General features: G+C 50.5%; 1 protein-coding gene and 1 long non-coding RNA gene across 2 annotated transcripts; both read right to left on the bottom strand.

The window, feature by feature from the left end:
• Nucleotides 1-472: 472 nt before the first annotated feature.
• LOC131913413 (uncharacterized) lies at nucleotides 473-2,218 on the bottom strand. Its single transcript, XR_009379888.1, has 2 exons — nucleotides 1,515-2,218; nucleotides 473-1,009 (listed from the first exon to the last, which is right to left on the bottom strand). It is a non-coding gene; the product is annotated as an uncharacterized LOC131913413 (long non-coding RNA).
• A 19-nt stretch (nucleotides 2,219-2,237) lies between these two features.
• On the bottom strand, nucleotides 2,238-16,383 carry Inka2 (inka box actin regulator 2). The gene is made up of 2 exons (XM_059266027.1): nucleotides 16,217-16,383; nucleotides 2,238-4,975 (listed from the first exon to the last, which is right to left on the bottom strand). Exons 1-2 carry the CDS (start codon nucleotides 16,298-16,300, stop codon nucleotides 4,133-4,135), a joined length of 927 nt encoding a protein of 308 aa, XP_059122010.1. The 5' UTR covers nucleotides 16,301-16,383; the 3' UTR covers nucleotides 2,238-4,132.
• Nucleotides 16,384-16,543: the final 160 nt, after the last annotated feature.

Here is a 16,543-nt window from a genome sequence, read left to right as displayed (position 1 = left end):
GGTCACGGGAAGGGCAAGGAGTAGGTCTTGTCAAATTCAGGCTTCATGGGGGAAACGATGAATCTTAGGGATGGCCCCCAGGGTATCTAGAGAAAAGGAATGATGTGGCCTGGAAGAGAACTCTGGCCACCAAGGACAAACAGCTGGCAAGCAGAATTTGGCTCATTCAACTTTATCCCTGGCCTGAAATTGAGGCCCCAGGTTTTCAGAGAGGGAGAATTTGGTACCTAAGACATTGAGTATGTCCCTAGGGCAGGTTCTTAGGCAATGATGGCCTCAAGCACCTTCCTAGTCTGGCCCAGGGTGCTATCCTTCCCTACCTGACAAAAAGGATGAGTGTAACATTTGGCAAAGCAACCCAGGTGAGCAACATCTCTACAGTGGACAAAACACATTTACACACCTCTGATCCTTGCCACAATCCCGTGATAAAATGAGAGTCACAGTGTACTTTTTAGCAGAACACCAGGGCTCAGAGAAAGCACTGTTTATTTTCAGCATTGTCCCTTGGGGTCTGTGATTAAGCTGGGGATGGGTGGCCAGTGCCGTTTCTGTAGAAGCTGTATGTTAGGAACAGTGTACTCCACCCCAGTACTTTGGGCTTTACACCTGACAGTGGCCCTACATCATCCCTGCTTCACATGAGAGCAGAGGAGCCTCCAACAGGTCAGGCAACATGCTCAGGCCCACACAATGACAGGCCTGGGTCTAGATTCCTATCTATTTGACTCCAGATCAGGAATTTATAGACATGCCTGGTGCTGGCAGAAACACCTAACTGCCCTGGTTGGAGAGATCACCTGAAGTGAATAGACACTTTTCCAGGGAAGCTTCAGTACTCTTGATTTTATCCTGCTGAGAATGTTGGGGTGACTTGAGAAAAAACAGGACCCTCTTCTATGGAGCCTCTGGGGAACAGGTGAGGATGGTTGGCAGAGCTGAGTCAAATGTCTGTTCCTCAAGATCCGTTTGGGTTAGAGATCACCCTGAGGGTAGGCTGCAGAGGAGCCTGGAGGAGAGAAAAAGAGGTTCTAGTTCTGCAGGCCTATAAAGAGGAAACAGAGATCTGGCAGGTTCTACCGACCATGCCCAGCAGCGAAGGGATCTTCCAGTGGATGCTGTGGTTGGAGAATATCTACAGACTGACCACAGAGAGGCAGGTGGAGCCCTGAGAAGATGCCTAGGCCAATCAGAGGGCATCAGTACCTGCCAAGGAATTAGGCCAGGTGTGGGGCAGGCCTCCGTGCCAAGAAGGGTATTAAATGAGCTTCCAGCTCATTTGTATGTCCTAATTAACCATAAAATGAGCCCAAGAGGCAGAATTAAGCTGTCAGTTTCTCTGCCTACTTTCTCCCTATCTCCTCCACAGACACATTGCCCTGCACTCTGCATCACTAAGACCTGAGACATCACTCGTCACCTCTTCACTCCACTTCAGTAGAGCAGTTTCCATCACTGTCTCAGCAGGAGCCAAGGATGTGGACAGAAAATAAGATTACATGAAGTTGAGTTACCATAGTCTTTCATCAGCAAAGCATGGCATAGTCGTTGGGACAGTATATCAGCCCTTTTGAAACCCAGGCAAAATTCCTCCACTATTCCTCCAGTAGATATTCCTCAAATAGCTAATGAGCATACCACTTGTCAGTCATGAAGAGATGTGAATAATCACAAAGGACAAATGTTGTTATTCTTGATCTGGCTTGATATGGACAGTTTGCCAGGTAACAGGAACACAAGATTGGAAGTCAGTTACAAACTATTTCAATCCCAACTTTGTACTGTGTGACCTTGAAGGAGTTAACTTCTCTGAGCCTCTATTCAGGTAAAATGAGCAACCATTTCCTGGGCGTAGCAAAAAGGAAATAAGAGAAATAAAGGCAAAGGTGCCCGGCACCTATGGATTATCTTGGAAGCCAAAATTACTTCCTAATTGTTTTGTTTTGGTCCTTTGACTCTTTTCTGACCAGGTGATGATTAACTCCGTTTCTTTGTGTACGTTGGTAGCTCGGAGGTCAGCAGCCGGTTCCTTTCCCATCGCTGAGTTCTCATCTTCCATCACCTTCCATCACAATGCCCCGGCAGGAGAGGAGTCTGTCGTGTTAGCTGATTTAAACAATGTTAACTACCACTAGTCCACAAAACAAATGAGTTGCACATGGATGGTGAAGAAGTGAGTTGGCTTCCTATTCAATCATAGTTCATGCCCTCTTAAATAATTTCAGGAGTGTTCCACCCTTCAGGAATCAGGGTGTAAGTTTTTCACATGTTCTTCTTCTCCACACATTGCTGCAGCCACCAAAGGCAGCCAAAGAAATTCAGGGGAGGCAGGATGGACAAGGACCCGCTTGGCCAGAAAGAGTGAGCCCAGCTGACAGACTCCAGGCCAAGGTAGATAGGCCTGGTGCCCAGGGATCCAAACTGGGAGCTGCTTTCTTTTGCAAGAATCCTGATCTGGGCAGCTGGCATGCCATGACTCTTTGACCCATTGATTTATCGGGAAAATAATTCCAGGTCATTCTAGGTCTGAAAGAGATGGGCACATTGCCTGGCAAAAAGTGACAGATCAAAAATACAAATAAAAAAAACCCTTTGCCCACTTAAAAAAGTAACCATCTATCGTTCGACTGCGTGGGAACTTTCAGGTGACCCTCCCCACAGCTGCTGTTACCTCCCCACACCCAGTTCCAGCCTACACTCCCCCTTCCCCCACTCTGTCCCCTGGGGGTCCAGGCTGCAGGCAGAAGAGCTTCTCTTGTTAGTTTTCTTCTCCAATTTGCTCTTAATGCTCTGGGGGCAGCAGGCGGCTCGCCTCTAATTGCAGTTGTCACACCCCATCAAGCTGAGCTGGGTCTGCGGGAGGGGGGAGGGAGGGGGTGAGGGAGGAGCTAAGCCGTTCTCCAGGGTGGCTGGGCTCCAACAGGGACCTACTTTGTTCTCTCCTGGCCAAGGAGGGAGGGCCAAGATGGCCCCTCCGTGGACCCAGGCGGCCCTGGACTTGCTTGCCGGCTCACTACACAACGTGCCTGGCGTCAACCTCACTCTGAGGGTCCCCGGTTGACTTCCAGGGTGATGAGGGTAGATGAGGCCGGGATTCGTTCTATTCTCTGGGTGACTACGAGATGCGGACTAGGGATTTTTTTTTTAATGTATGAGGACTGTTTCTGGGCTCACCCCAATCATCTGCTGCCCTGCAGGAGCATTAGGGCAGGCAACGGGAGTCAGGATGGGGACCCATTGCTCAGCCAGGCAGAATGTGACTCCAGGGTCCATCAATAACCCTGAGGTTGCCCTCACCTGTTTTGTCCCCTACCAGCCGTGTGTTCTTGGACACCTCGGAGACTGCTGCTTCATCTGGAAAGCTGGCATGCCTACTTGGATTCGTGAGACAGCACCTGGGTGAAGGCACATTGCTCCTCCTCTGCACTTTGGGGATGCAAGAGCATCTCAGGCTTCCTCACCACACACACACACACACACACACACACACACACACACACACACACACACCTGCTTGTTCCAGTCCTAGCACCCAGCACCCAGCTATGGGCTGAAATCTTGGTACTAGGAAGGGCTGTGTGTAGGGAATTCCCTCTCTGGTGCTCCATCCTGAGAGACCAGTCCTTAAAAAAAAAAAAAGTCAGGGAAGCAGACCATTAAAATGGTTGGGGACCCCTGAGACAGGTCTTTATTGGGAATTCCTCTGGGAAACCAGAGGGCTCAATGTCCCTTTCCATATAGAATGTTCAACTGAGGTCTTGGGAAGGCAATAGAGGAATGCAGGCGTGGCTTGGACTCCTCCCTGCCTCTCTCCCAACTACTCTCACATTCAGCCTCAAAAGAACAACACACACACACACACACACACACACACACACACGCACACGCACACGCACACGCACACACACCCATACGCACAAATACACACATTCTCTCCAGGGACTCTTACCTCAGCCTGTTCTATAACAGCCTCTCCCCACTGTTCTAGTGAGACCTGACTAAGAACTCTGCTTTCCTTTCTTTCTGAGGATGGGAACTCGCATCTGGCCTGAAGACCATGCCATCTGCCCTCCCTCTCCCCCCAGGGCCCAGTACGAGACCGCCTTTTAGCTTCAGCCAGTGTCTCTCAAATTCAGACCCAGACAGCTGTGTTAATGTCAAAGCCCCCACGGGTGGGTTCTAAGGCCTTGGGGCTGCTTGTGGCAGGGGTTTCAGTGTGTCTGGGCTCTCCCGTGCTTGAGAAATGGAACCGTCCGGAGCCCTTGGAAAGGCTCCTCTTCTTGACTTTTTGCGAGCGTCCTGCTCGTGACTCGGAGACTATGGGCGTCATCCACCCTGGCTTCTCCTTGAGCAGCCGGTCTCGATCGGGCCGCACGCTGCGCAAGAACTTCCTAAAAATGTTTGCTGTTAGTGCGAACTTGCGACCCAGCTCCCGGGACTGGCTTTTTTCTCCTTTGGGCTCCCTGGGTCCCCCAGTCTCACTCTTCTCCCCACCCTTCTCCAGTTCTGGTAAGTCTAGCCAGTTGCCCACCAGGTCAGCAAAGACATTGTCCCCTAACACCAGAGGCTGCCGATTTCTGCCCCGTGACATCAACGTGGAGGTCCAGTCATCTGGTTCCACCCACTCCAGCCCCTGTTGGGTACTGCTTTGGTCCTCCGGCAGCTGCATGTTGGGAAGGGCAGCAAGATCCTTCCCACAGACACTCCTATGGCATGGAAACTTGGGGCTGCTGTCAAAGGAAGGCTGGCTGGAGGAAGGAGAGACCATAGGCCTGGCAGGACCTCCACTGCCCTGCCAGCGAGGACCCTCGGGCTGTTTCTGTGAGCTCTCAGAGCAGCTGAAGGCCGACGTGCCTCCAGAAATCTCCAGCTGTTCCAAGGCTGTCTGCACCTGCAGGAGCTTCAGTTCTTGCAGCGCACCCATCATGCAGTTCATCTGATCCTGTAAGCCATCCCCCACCTCTTTCATGGACATCTGCAAGGAAAGAAAACACCGGGCCAGTGAGCGCTAGGCCTACAGGGAGGGTTACCCCTCAGCCTTGAACCTCAACCTGTAACCTCGGAACACACACTTCCAGGGTCGTGCAAACCTGCCATTAGGACCTCACCTCTGCAGTCTGCTACAGGGCAGACCTGTGTCATGAGAGGAGGAAAATAAACACTGCTGTGGCTGGATAAGAGAAATAACATTAATGGCGGTGAACTAACAAAGACAGACACTGTCCTAAAAGCTGTTCAGAAGCTCCCCCGCTTGCTAAATCCACAGTACACAGAAATTATTGTTAAGTAAAAAATGCATTCAATATACCTAAGACATCAAATATCACAGCTTGGCCTAACCTACATCAAAGTGCTCAGAACTTATATTAGCTTACAGATGGGAAACCTATCCAATACAAATCCTATTGCATGATAGTGAAGTATTGACTTCATTACTGCACTGAACACAGAGAGAGAGAGAGAGAGAGAGAGAGAGAGAGAGAGAGAGAGAGAGAGAGAGAGAGAGAGAGAGAGAGACAGATAGACAGACATAGAGAGAGAAACACAAACAAAAATAAAACCAGAATAGACATCCAGCCATGGTGGCTCACACTTGTATTCCCAGCACTAGCTTTGAATTACAGCATATAGGAGTTGAGGAGAATTACTTTGAGATTAAAGACAGCCTGGGATAAGTGGTATGTTCCAGACAAAACTGAGCTATAGAGTGAGACTCTGTCTAAATCAATCAACCAGTCAATCAAACAAACAAACCAACAGAAAAACCTAGCATGGCTTTATGGGTATACCTTCTCCAAAAATCATTAAGTTGGAGACTGGCATTTTATGTGCTTGATTGGTTAGTTGCCTGGTGTGTGTGTGTGTGTGTGTGTGTGTGTGTGTGTGTGTGTGTGTGTGTAGACATATGCATATAGATACATATATGTATGTGTATAACAACTTATATTAATAAATTACCCTATTTTAATCCTTCCAACTGCTCTTTGAGATTGTGACTGCTATTGCTCCCATCTGACAGATAAGCTCTCTAAGGCCCATAAGTGATTCGATAGTAAAAGGTGGAGCTGAGTTTAGTCTGAGGGTACACAAAGCGGTGGTAGTGGGGCTAGAGAGATGGCTCAGAGGTTATGGGCACTTGCTGCTCTTCCAGAGGACCCAGATTCGATTCCCAGCACCCACATGGCAGCTCACAACCATATGTAACTCCAGTTCCAGGGGATCTGATGGCTTCCTCAGGCACTATACACATGCAATACATAGACTTACATGCAGGCAAAATACCCATGCATATAAAATAAAAATAAATAATTTTTAAAAGAATGATAGTAGCCACTCTTGTCCTGCCTATGCTGTTGCTCCCTGGTGGATAATGGTGGCAATAAATGCTTGAGAATACTACATAACAGGAATCATGCTGCAAGCACTAGGTATCTCATCTCATCCAAATTCTACAAACTCCGGAAGGTTGCTGTGTCAGGAGGAAAGCGAGAGACCTAAGGCCATGCAGCTCACAAAGCCAGGACTCAAGCTCAGGGCTGTCTGAACTAGCAACTATTGCCCGCAGACGGCTGGGCAAGAGGACCAGACTTGAAGGCTACTCCGTCCTCTATAGAGCAGTAGAGAGGGGGAGGGACACAAGAGAGGAAGGGGAGGCCTGGGGCTTCTTCTAACTGTTCTTCACATGTGACTAGTCAGGAGAGAGAGGCCAGGGAACTCCTCTGTGCCAGAAGCCCCTGCCCACCCTTGCCGACCCCCTCCCCAAGCACCTGTTCCCTCATGCTTGGATCTAGCACTCATTCCTGCCTTCTCAGTCTTGCTGGCTCTGTCCTAGCCATGCCTGAAGCAGGCATTTTGGGGCCAGCTCCCCTAGCCCCATGTCCTAGGTACCATCTGGAAGGGGCTGAGGGCCCTACGTGGAGGCTGGGGAGGAAAGGCCTCCCCTGATAACATTCACAATGTTCCTAGCCCCTGTGCCCAAGCTGCCTTGGGCCTGCCAGCTCCCTCCCCACATCGTGATCAAGTTACTCACAGTGAGCCTCTGTGCAGGAACCATCTGTTTTTAAGCCCCCCAGAGACCCACAGGATCATCTTACCTCCCAGGCTTGTCTTAATGCCCGGAGCTAAGCCCAAGGGGTGGGGGTGGGGGACTATACTAGTGGGGGACACGGAAGGCCCTGCAGGGTGGGCTGTCAGCTAGCCCTCTATGGCTTCTGGGTCAAATCTCCTGCCAACCCTGGTCTGCTGGGGAGAGAGCTGCCCAAGCTCCCTTGAGCCAGCAACAATAAAGGTCAGTGGAGGACTGTCAGCCCCCGAGGGCCAGGAGGCCTTTGCTGGGCTGCCGAGATTGCCCTTGCTTTGTGCACTCTCCTGAGACATGGCAAGAAGTGGCACAGCCCAACAGCCCCGGGACCAGCTGGGGCACATATGTGCCATCTAAGTGACAGGAGTGGTGATACAGCGGCAGCAAGAGACACAGACTAGCTGTGCCTGTCATTGGTGGCCCTTGTCCTGACCCCTTCCTTTCAGAGATGTAGCTGCTATTGGCTACATCTAGCTTGGAGCTAGATTCTAGGACCCAGCTCAGTTCCTCCCTGACAAATTGCTTTACCCTCCAATTGCCCTCCTCGCCCTCACTCTCTAATCTACTCTCCTGTCACTTGGAACCTCTATTCAGTCCCTCCGTTCCTGTCTAATGTAGTCCCGCACTGGCCTCCAGGCCACCAGATCCACGCATGCCCGGCCACTCTTCCTGACGCATGTCTCTACCCCATCACCTCACTCAGTGGCTTTCTATTGTCCAAACCCAATTATTATGAGCTTCAAACTATTATGACCTTTAGTCAAGACCTACGATGGAATTTTAATTCCAGGAATTCAAATCCATGTCCCACACATGTTCCCACTGTGCTCCTGTTAGGGCCTCCTCTTAGATCCTTGAGGTATGGGTCCCCAAAGTCCTACTTCTGTGCAGGGCCCATGTCTTCCATGGTTTAAAGCCTCAGTTGCTCATGAAATATTTATTGAGTATCTACTGTTTAAAGGTAGAGACTGAGATCTGCATGTCACTACATAACCCTAGAACCTACCTGATACTTGGCATGACACTCGTAAACCATGGATGGAGAGTACTGACTCCCCTCCCCACATCATCCCTCTAGACTGTTTGCTACCTGAAGTCTCCCACTAGGCAGGAGAGAGAGCCAGGGCCATTTCTCAAGGTTTTGATTTACCAAGCAACAAGGAGTCTAAGCTGGCAGGCTTTCTTCCAGAAGGAGGAACACAGTCAGGCCAGAGGTAGTGGGAGGAATGAAATAACCCCATTCAGTCTCTTCCAGTGTGGAAAAACCCATAAGAAATAATGCTGACATTTTGTACAGTTTTCCAGCAAGAATGAATGTGGGTGGGAATGTATAAATTCAGGATTGTCTGTAAGACAGAGGCTCGTTTTTTTGTTTTTTGTTTTTTTTTTTAAGAAAACAAGTGCTGAAATTGTATTCATATTGAAAATATTCTGTATTGGTTCAGAACTTGGAGGTCTAGGAACAAAAGGAACAAGGTTCAAATCCCAGGTCTGCCATGTAGTAGCTGTATTTTAAGTTTTCTATGGGGCGCTGTTGTGTTTACTGATTTGTTCTATTTTCTTAGACAGAGGCTTGCTATGCAGCCCATCCTGGCTTCGAACTCCCAATTCTCCTACCTCAGCCTCCCAAGCGTTGACATTATAAGGAGGAGCTATCACACCCAGCTCAGTTTCTCCACTGGCCTCAGAGTCACTGGGGTGATCTTGAAAATCCCATTCTCTGGCTTCCAAGTGCTGGGATTATAGGTATGCCCTCCGTGCAGTTTTATGCAGTGCTGGGAATCAAACCCAGTGCTTTGTTGTAGGCAAGCACTCAAGCCACTGAAGTTCATTGTCAGCTCTGTATCTCCATTCTTTAAAATAGGGCTAACAGTCCCTGCCTCAACAGCCACTGTGCAGATTAGACGACGTCATGGCTTTATCTACAGAGCAGAAAGCAAGCATCAAGTGCAGGCTGGCTGTTAAGACTCCCAGTGTGCTTTCAAAATAGTTCTTCCTTGGTGAATCCTCATATGTGCGAATGGCAGGGTTCCATGCATCATGGATGGTCTGACCTAGCACACCTCTTTTGTCTAGCTTCTTAGTCTCCAACCCTGCCTCACTCAGGCAGAGAAAGGGAGGAGGGGGAATCCCCAGCTTCCTCCTGACCCCTCACACTGACTTCCAGGAGCCCAGCCTCCGGCAGAGGACATGCTGATACAGAAGGGAAGGCTTAGGAGAGGGGTGAGAATAGAAGGAAGCTATGGGAAGCTGGGAGGGCCAGGGGTAGTGGAAACAGGAGCATCCTCTGGGTCATGACTGTGAGGGGAGCCAAGAGCACAGCCTTTCCCACCAACCCCAAGGGGATGATGTCATCCATGGAGAAAGAGCCAGAGACTGTGCTGCTCTCTTCACTCAGAGCGTGGGACCATCTGGGATCCCAGGGCTTCTCTTGTCTTAGGACCAAAGTGGGAGGAAGGGGAGCAGTGTGGGGTGGGAGCAAAGGAGTGGGGTTAGCTTAGACAGCCAGAAATAAAGAACTCTGGGTACCAGTCTTTATGCTGGAGGCCTCTTAGTATCTCAGGGCCATTCTTCCTGCAAGAATCAAGCCTTTCCCTACTTGTTTTTGGGGTCACCTGGAGACATCCTAAGAAGATATGATTGGTTCTCATCTGAGTAGAAATGGACCCAACAGCCACCCCCCCCACACACACACACATACCATCAAACACAAAGTCCTTAAGCATACCCCAGTGGAATCTCTTTGAGAAAGGCTTAAAAGGTCTCCTCACCCCATCTTTGGCCTCATATCACCCCATCCATCACTTACTTCCAGCTTTGTCTAGGATTCAGTTTTTTATCTTATACGTTTTCTGCATATCAAATTTTAGTCTGTCTAGCTGTAATCTACTCTAGTCTTCCTGGTGTGGTCAAGAGTCCCATGCTACAGTTTGGGGACATTGATGGGGTCCTAACTGATAAACTTGGCACTTGTCATTAGATAGATTCATCTGTGTTCTTTAGGTTGTGAATTTGTGTAATGTCAACCCTTCTGTGTGAGGTATGTACCCTTTTCTTTGCAATGCTGAGCCCCACGATTGCTCTGGGTGGCTGGCTAGGCAGGAAGGGGAGAACCCCACTTGATAGATTAGGAAGTTAGGGACCCCCTCACGTCGTCTTTTCTAGAGCCACTGTTACTCAAACATTCTTTCCCAGGCCTTTACTGTCTTCACTGTATCTGCATAGGATTTAAACTCCTATTTAATATTTATGCTAACTGATGTGTTTATAAAGGAATTTGTATGAAAAGTTAGCCCAAGCCACCAACATGTGCGAGTTGTAAGTATGCATGCACTATGACTCCTGATCTAAGGCTTTTGGGTGAGAGAACTGGGATCCCAAGGCAGGCCCCCCTCATCTAGGCCAGTGGACCTCCTTGCCATCATGGACTACTTAGCTTCATGGAGTGTTGTGAGAAGCCAGGCCAGCCGATAGGAGGTGGAAGAAAGAGTTACCATCAGAAGAGGAGGAAGAGTGGGAAAACATGGCCTGAGAGCCTCCAACCCAGTCCTATTCTTTCCCACTAAGGGCTCCTAAGAGGAAAGAGCAACTGCCATTGGGCTGCAGATCCCACCACCTTGAGTCCCAGAGCAGGAGGGGGTTCCGAGGTCAGCTGTCTATGGACAGACCCTCCCATCGGCACTGGCTGGGCCCTTGGTGGTGTGGGAGGAGTTAGAAGGGGATGCCAACATCCTCGGCTGCCTTCCCAAGTCCTGCCTTGGGCCCCTGACTGATCCTGCAGCTGTGCCCTCCTTCCATCCATCTCACGCCCTCTCGGAGCTCAGCCGGAATCCTTTGACACAGGCTCAGCTTTGCCCATGGACTTGGCAGTGTGCCCTGCCTCCCTTCCCCACCCCATTACTCACAAAATCCCCATACAGTTCCTTTCAACCCCTGGGGAAGCTAGAAGGAGGCTCTGGGCCGGAAATGGGAAAAGCCCCACTTTTGCCAAGTGACCCATTCTCCGGCTCAGTGAATAGGGACCTTCTTGACTCTTGGCTAGAACTTTCAACAGGAAGGTAATACGGAAACTCTGCCAAGAGCTGCAGGAGGGAGGAGGGTAGAGAGAGGAAGAAGTGAAGGGTGAGAAATGATGAGCCTACTTTCCCAAGTGAACCATCTCCTAGGGGTCACATGGTCAGGCAAGGGACAGACGGGGAAGAGGCCTAATACTGCCTGCTCTGGAAGGCCGGCCTCTCAGCCTTAGCCAGCCCTCTCCTCTCTGACAGTTTTAGCCTCTCTCACCTGCAATCACCTAAGGAACCGGAAGAAGTTCCCTGCTCTTCTTCCTAGTTCAGATCACCATATACTCTCTTACCTGGCCTCTTCTAATTCACGTTCCTTCCTCATTGGCTCCCTCCCCTCTCAAATGACATCCTAGGTCTCAGGATATATCTCTGACCGTGTATATCTGACCATGCTCCTCTCCAGTGAACAAAGGAAAATATCAGTCTTTAGCATGACACTCAAGGCCTCCATTTCAGTTTGTCACCCACTATTTCCCTGCATATAGTCTACGGTCCAGCCTATGGTCTTCAAAGATCCACATGACCACATCGCCTGTGTTACCTGCCTTACGTTTCATTAGGTGCCCGGAATGCTGTTTACTCCTGTGCATGTCCCTATTGATCCCTCAAGGTCTCACATACGTGCTGTCCCTCCACAACAGGACACTTGCCTCTCATGTTGCTTTCCCTTTCTCAGAGCGCTGAACGCATGCCCCTTACAGAACATACCATCCCCATCTATACACATCCCATTGAGCAGGTAGGAACAGCAGCTCTGTAGTCATCTGTCTAGGTCGGAATCCAACCCTCACTGCTATCTGCTCTGTGACCTTGGCCAAGGCACCTGACCTCCTCCAGTCTCTATTTTCTTCTTTTAGAAATGAGAATAAAGCTGGGTACAGTAGCTCACACCTGCAATTTCAGTTAGTCTAGGTAAGTTTAGGTAGTGAGACCCTGTCTCAAAACAGCACACACACACACACACACACACACACACACACACAGAGAGAGAGAGAGAGAGAGAGAGAGAGAGAGAGAGAGAGAGAGAGAGAGAGAGGGCAATAGTAAAAATACAACGTATTAGGTTGCTTTAACAGTTGGACAGTGTTTTATATTTGTTACATTAACTTTTTTTTTTTGGTACTGAAGATTGAACACAGAAGCTCACACATGCTAGGCAAGTGTGACTCAAGTACTGAGTTACAACACCAGCCCTGGCATTTTAACATCAATATCAATATACGTTTTCTTTTCTATTAAACTATAACTATACCCTCCCGGAAGACAAAACTTGGGTCTATTTTTATTTGTATCCACAGTGCTGATGTCTGGTTGGTGCTTTAAACCAGTATGAACTTACCAAACTTTTCTGACCCTTGTGATGAGGCCAGCATCCTATTTATCAAAGACTGGGTCTGGTGGCCTACACTTTGGTCTTGTCTTTGGAAGGCTAAGAGCAGAAGACTCTCAAGATCAAGGCCAGATTGTACTTATATGGCCATTTAATCTTCACGGTAGCTATACGCAGTAGGTATTTCTAACAACCAATTCTAAAGATGGGGAAAGCAACTAATATGCCAGAGTCAGACAGGCCAAGGTTTGGGTTCAAGCTCACCTGACCCCGAATCATGTGTCCCAACTGACCCCAGACTAACTGACCCAGAAGCTCTCTGGGCTTTACACACAGAGAATGAGATGTTTCTGTAGACGCTTTTCTTTGTTCTACAGAAATTTGCTGTTTTGCTCAATACTTGAAAGTTCCAATCATAACTTTCCCACATCCTTCTTTCTCCTTATTTTGTCTTTAGGCCCTATTCCTTAGTCATATGCTAAAACATCCAGACTTGTAGCCACTGGTGACTAAAGAATTGCCTTCTGGGAATACAAGTTCCCTGAAAGGACTTTCCCCAGCCTGAGAAAGCGAAGTCCCTTGGTTTCTTCTCCCGAGTTCAACTAGGACCGGCATATCATAACGTCCTCCTAGAACATCCTCCTCCTCCAGAAAGCCTCCCCAGCCTGGCTGAACTTCAGGAGCTCTGATCATTCAAAGTGTATGCATTGGGTTTGTTCAGAATTGATCTGAACTCACAAGAAGTGGTGTGTGAGCATTCTATGTCTACTCCCCCTGTGTGTCCGCGTCCTTACATTTGTTGGAAGCCCACAAGGGAGCTGTGTGTAAGGCACAGCTGGTCCCAAGGCCTGTGTTCAGCTGGAGGGAAAGGGGAGTGCTGGATGTTGTAGCGCCCCCCCCCCCCATTAGGAAGTGTGTCAGCTGCTGCTGCTACTTTTTCAGCCTGTTTCATTCCTGAAACTCGACCCTCCTCCCCTCCCAGGCAGGGAGAAAGGGCCGGTACTCTAGCTATCAGCTTAATTGCGCCAGGGTCTCTGAACGCTCAGCCTTCTGCAGTTTTACAATGCAAGGTTTTTTTTGCCTCAGGAAATTTGAAGCTTTCGCTGTGTTGTATTTCAGGAACAACTTTTCTTGGCTGAATTTCGGTGCCAAGGAAGGGACTGGATGAAAGTGGGGAACACAGAACACCCTGGATGAAGACAATCGCACAACCTGTTAAGGTTGCCTTCTGCAACAGGCTTATCCCACAGTATCTAACAGGGTGTTCTTGAAGGGAATTTAATGAAATAAGCAAATGCAGATCTTAATCAGAATTACATGAGGCATTCCTGGACAAGAACCTAGAAACATACAGTCCTTTTGGACGGCACAGGAGATCCTGCCCGGAGTGAACCAACCTCAGGACCAAAGCCCCCCCACTCACAGTATGAACTGCCTGTATGTAATGCTTCCTCCTCTACAGCCCTAGGGTATAAAGAATCCCAAAGTTCCCTACCTCTTCCACAGCCATGGAATTCAATCCCTACCGTCCCCGGGGAAAGGTGGGCCCAGGCTAACAGCACTTTACTTTCCTCCTGGCTCCAGTCGCTCAGTCCTGAGGTGCAGAGATCTGACCTTGCCACTTAGACACTGGGGCGAGGTGTCTGAGAGGGAACGAGGCTCCAATGGCTCTGCCTATCACTCGCTAGGATTGCCCTTCAGTATGCTGGCACTGGGGAGCGGGCAGGGTACCATGGGGGTGAAGAACCCCCCCCATCTGAGTGTCATTCCGGGCCCTGGGCCAGGCAGTTCGCTTCCTCTCCAAGACAGTCAAAGGCTGGAGATGCTCAGACAAAAGGCCAAGTGAAAGCTGATGGGAAGCAGGGTGACTTGAGGGTTTCCCTTTCTTTCTCCCAGGCACAGGGGCTCGAGGCCTTGGTGGAGGGGTTTGCAGATCAAAACCTGGGAGCTCAGCTCAGTGCAGATTTCTTTCTTTTTTTCTTTCCTTCCTTCCTTCTTTCTTTCTTTTTTATTCTCTTGACAGCCACAGACTGTCTTCCTCCCCTCACCACCTCCCACCTAGAGTGATGTAAAAAATGCAAATCAGTAAGATTTAGAAAATTCATTCCCATGCCAGGAACACCCACAATCCCTCTATAGATGCTCATCCTGATGTAGGTGGCATGGTCCCAGGTTCCAGGCACAAAGAGGATCCTATTAGAGTCTTTTCCCAACATGGGCTTTGATCCTCAGCCATTGCCGGTAATGATCTTGGTCTTTCTTTCTGGTACTGGCCACATGAAGCGGGAACATGAGCATGGGATATTTATGGGCCAGGGCCACCATCCTGAACTAACATGCCCTGCATATGAAAACTGACAAGGTACAGGGCATGGTACAGGTTCAGAAGAGCATCAGCAGACACTGGCTCTCACCAAAGAAGTGTTTCTGGGGAGGCAGTAACTTTCACACCTGAGTGTCCTCACGGAAATGGTTCGGGAGGGAGGAAGAACTAAAGGAGTGAACAGTAACCTGAGAAGGCAGACCCATGGACTGGGATGGACAGGACTAGTGCCGGGGCACCTTGGTCAGGGAGCATCAGTAAGAACACCTGCTGCTTCAGCTCCCTTCCTCCACCCTGCTACCACCCACGAGACGGACCCTAACACACTGCCAAGCAGGCCAGGGGAGCCTCTACAGATGGGAGTGGAAAGGCTCTCCTGGGATCTTAAGGGCCTGAGCTGGGCACTCTCCGGATCCAGGTCTGCTCTTGCATGCCTGGTGACTTGGCTTGGAAAAGAAGAAAGGGGAAGGGTAGCAAAATGAGACAGAAGAGCCCACAGCCCTGAGAGATAAAACGAAAGAGACATTGAGAGGAAGAGAGAGTCTAGATGGAAAAGGGAAGGGCAGAGCTGAGAGAAGATGCATATGCCTACCTGTCTGCCTGAATCCTGGCGGCAAGGGAACACTAAAGGTGAGGGTGGGGGCGTGCATGAAATCAGAACCAACCTGACTTCCCCAACACAGCCTTAGCAGTCATTTCTCCCTCTTTGGTGATTCACTCCCCCTCCCCAGGGTAGCATACTCACCCTTAGCACCCCAGGGCCCGCACACTCCCAGCACACTCCCCAAGCCCAGACCTGACATCTGGCTGGGCCTCCACAACTCCCGCTCGCGATCTGCCAGGCAGCGCCCCTCCTCCCCCCGTCATTACAGCTGCCACCCCCCTCCCTGCTGGCAGACAAGCCCGGGCAGACAGCCGGCCAAGCCTGCCCCCGCAGCCGCGCCAGCTCTGCCAAGCCCAGCAGAGCTGGGGGCCCCGGGCGGTGCCAGCTCCCCACGAGCGAGCAGTCCAGCCTGACCTCCTGCCCAGGACAGGGATCTGTCTGCGCGCCGCAGGAGTCCTGCACCCGAGCACCACCAGCGCTCGCTGCTTGCCTGTCGCTCCTGTGACTCTGGGCACTTGTGCCTTACTCCATATGTGTGCCTGTCCTCTCTGGGTGTGCCCCCCTTCTCTTCTTCGGTTGTTCTGTCACGTTTCAGACTGGCTGGCTGCTCTGACTCCCTGTTACTTGTTCACGTCTCATCAGAATCTTTGCCAAAGTTTCTTGCCCCTGAGCGACGGCCCTATAGCCTCTACCTACCAGTTGTCATCTTCCCTGGGAGCCTCTCTGGTGCACGCAACGCGGGGCCGAGGCCAGGTACCTAAGTCTGGGTGGAGCAGCCCTCCCTGTCCCCCAGCTCCTGCTCCGCTCTTACCAGCTCCTGTTTGAGGCGACGCAGATAGCAGTCCATGTCCCCGCTCTCCTTCCTCATTCGCCCATTTGCCGGGCTCGGGCTCATGAGAAAGTAGAGTTCTCAGTGCGCTCCTCTCCCCTGACCGCTCAGAGCGGAGCCTCCGCTCCAGCGTGGGGACTTAGAGCAGCGTCCCCCGCCGCTGCCGCTCGCGGCCCGGGGTGGGGGCGGAGGAAAAGTGAAGCAACCAATGAGAACTCAGAAGGGGCGTCTTCGGCCAATGAGAAGAGTGGCCCGAGGGGCGCGGGCTGGGCGACCTGACTGGGTCTTTCGCCTGCCTTGCAAGTGGCC

This window comes from Peromyscus eremicus, chromosome 6 (assembly GCF_949786415.1).
Source record: "Peromyscus eremicus chromosome 6, PerEre_H2_v1, whole genome shotgun sequence".
In the NCBI taxonomy this organism is placed as follows: domain Eukaryota; kingdom Metazoa; phylum Chordata; class Mammalia; order Rodentia; family Cricetidae; genus Peromyscus; species Peromyscus eremicus.
Note: the sequence above shows the minus strand (reverse complement) of the source record. Positions and strands in the feature narration are given on the sequence as shown.

Excerpts from the sequence above, each read along its gene's own strand:
- Inka2 (XM_059266027.1), bottom strand. The coding sequence starts at position 16,300 with ATGAGCCCGAGCCCGGCAAATGGGCGAATGAGGAAGGAGAGCGGGGAC. Across the intron at positions 4,976-16,216 it reads GTCGCCTCAAACAGGAGCTG|ATGTCCATGAAAGAGGTGGG; the intron begins GTAAGAGCGGAG and ends CTTTCCTTGCAG.